Source organism: Montipora foliosa, chromosome 10, assembly GCF_036669935.1.
Source record: "Montipora foliosa isolate CH-2021 chromosome 10, ASM3666993v2, whole genome shotgun sequence".
Taxonomy (NCBI): domain Eukaryota; kingdom Metazoa; phylum Cnidaria; class Anthozoa; order Scleractinia; family Acroporidae; genus Montipora; species Montipora foliosa.
In genome coordinates, this window is record NC_090878.1 from 22,300,797 (window position 1) to 22,303,296 (window position 2,500).

The window sequence follows — 2,500 nt, forward strand, 5'->3', positions numbered from 1 at the left end:
AAGTGAAACGAAAGGCTGGCGACTTGGTCGGCCGACGGTTCGAACTCGAAGCTCCATAAATACGACTAAAATGCTCGGAGCTCGTCAAACTTGCCTTACGGCAGCCATCGATAATTCTTCTTTCTAGTTGCTTCGCCTCGGATCCCAAGGTTTATCTTATCCGCCCGAAAAACTCTCCTTTTCGAACGCTGGCTGCCCATTTCTGCTTCATTTTGATCCGTTACGAGTGATCTTGGCCACGGATTTCAAAATCGTTGGCTTAGCGACCACCTCCAACACGACACAGTCGCTCTCAACCGTAGGAAGGCACAGGTCAATTTGCTCTATGCAAATTGGACCGTATTAGGGTCCCTGGGGAAATTACACCGGAAACGGCGGGAAACTCGCCGCTTGCAGAGAAGTGAAATTAGTCAAATATTACCATGCTAACAAGACAGTTGCAAGTCGTTGCTGTTCGTTGGTCAGTTCTACTCGAGAGCACTATTTAGTGGCATTAATTTCTAGACCTTTTGGCATTCCCATTTCTGCCCACCGAAACAGTGCTTTTCAGCGCTAAAATCGCTCAGCAAAACAGTGCTTTTCAGCGCTAAAATCGCTCAGTAGGTCTCAGTAAATCATTGCTTTTAAGTGCTAAAATCGCTCAGAAACAGTGCTTTTCTTTAGCGCTTAAATTGCTCTGAGTAATTTAAGGGCTAAAGAAAAGCACTGTTTCTGAGCGATTTTAGCGCTTAAAAGCACTGTTTTACCTAGACCTACTGAGCGATTTTACCGCTGAAAAGCACTGTTTTATCCCGAGTGTTTTACTGAGCGATTTTAGCAGTGATTTTAGCGCTTAAAAAGCACTGTTTTACTGAGACCTACTGAGCGATTTTAGCGCTGAAAAGCACTATTTTGCCGAGTGTTTCATACATTCTCTTAAATGGCTCAAAACGTAACGCAATACTGTCACGTATGTAAATCTCAAACAACGTCTGGGCCGCCTGTGTCAAGACAAATCTTGGTGTCAAGATCAGTTTACGAAGAACTCTTGAAGAGATTCGTGGCCGCCATGTTGTTTATTGTAGAGCTGGTTCTCATGCTGCCTCTTCCTTTTTGAAATGCTTAGCACCAGGCTTTCTTGACTTTTAAAAGTGGGCACGTAAACTTGACATTTTTTTTTCCAAATATGAAAAAGTCGGCTCGATATAGGCATAGATGCATTGATAACGGAAGATGTTTTGACATGAATAGCTGGGAACTTGATTTGAATATTAAAAAAAATTGATGTATAAGTATATCGTTTGACATAAACATCTGACAATTTGATAGGAATATAGGAAACTTGATTTATAAATGTATAGTTGGCACATGAAATTGGCAATCTTGATATTTTGTCACATTTGGACAAGCATACACCGGACAAAGCTATCCGGCCTTTGAACAACTGCATGGGTGCAAGTCTGTGATCTTTGTTTTTTTATTTTAAAATTAAGTTCCATGTTTTCTTTAGAAACAAGGGATAAAAATAAAAAGGAGAATGGTTTAAAAATTTCTACCAAGAAAATTACTTTATGTAATAAAAATCATCATGGTTTACAAGAAAACAAGAAATTGAAATCTCTCTGCTGGAATCTTTCATGAAAGGAATGGTTCACAGTGCAAATGTGTTTCCTTCTTTACCTTGTCAGCTGAGAACAGAAAAGGTAAATATCCATGTTTTTAGCCAACTTACCCACTCTGACCACCAAATCACCACAATAGGGGCAATAGCGCCAGCTAGGACAATCGAAAATAACGCAGTACAAGATCACTTCATTCACTGGCACCATCCTTCCCAAGTCAACGTACCACCACAACAGCAACGGCCATGTTCCGAGGTTTCCATCTACCGAGAGGCCCCCTCGATTCGGAGAATATGGTGTACCAGTTGGCTTTTTGAAAGCAAGGTTTCCTTAAATTGAACAGAGATAAAAACATAGCAACATACTTGGTAATCTGTGACCCTATCTAGGATAACTTTACTTTTGCCCTTTTGCCGTTTGGGAAAATTAAGAATGTGACGAATACATGCACCAAACAAAGTACAATGTAGCATCTGCTTTACTCCTTTTGTTGATAATAACTTTGGTCGAACCATTGTCAAATTGCCCAGTGGACTGATACTTGCATATCCACAGAGATTTGACAATGTTATCATACGGTTATTGGGCTCTTACATGATCCCGGTTGATCGAGATGGATCGGTTACCAAGATGAAATTGGTTTCTGTTCATATGGCGACTTTAAGCCCGCTTTCCAAGATGAAAATTTTGTGACGCAACCGATTCAGGTGTGAAATGTAACAAACAAGCGTGGCGAGAATTTCTCGATTTTCTTTGTTTAAGCAACCTCAACTTAATTTTGACTTCACGTTAACTATCAAATGAAGCGAATCTAAGCTTTTAAAAATGGTCCTGTAACCAGGTGATAAAAACATATTAAGAAATAAGAACGTTACTCTGGTTGAAATTGTATAAAAATA

General features: G+C 39.9%; 1 protein-coding gene across 3 annotated transcripts in view; it reads right to left on the reverse strand.

Annotated features, from left to right (window-relative positions):
• Positions 1-2,500, reverse strand: part of LOC137973808 (uncharacterized) — a 177,602-nt gene that overhangs the window by 61,728 nt on the left and 113,374 nt on the right. For all 3 annotated transcript variants that reach the window (XM_068820695.1, XM_068820694.1, XM_068820696.1), the window contains exon 6: positions 1,712-1,930. In XM_068820695.1, the coding sequence (XP_068676796.1) occupies positions 1,712-1,930 (219 nt within the window). The remainder of the gene's footprint in view (positions 1-1,711; positions 1,931-2,500) is intronic.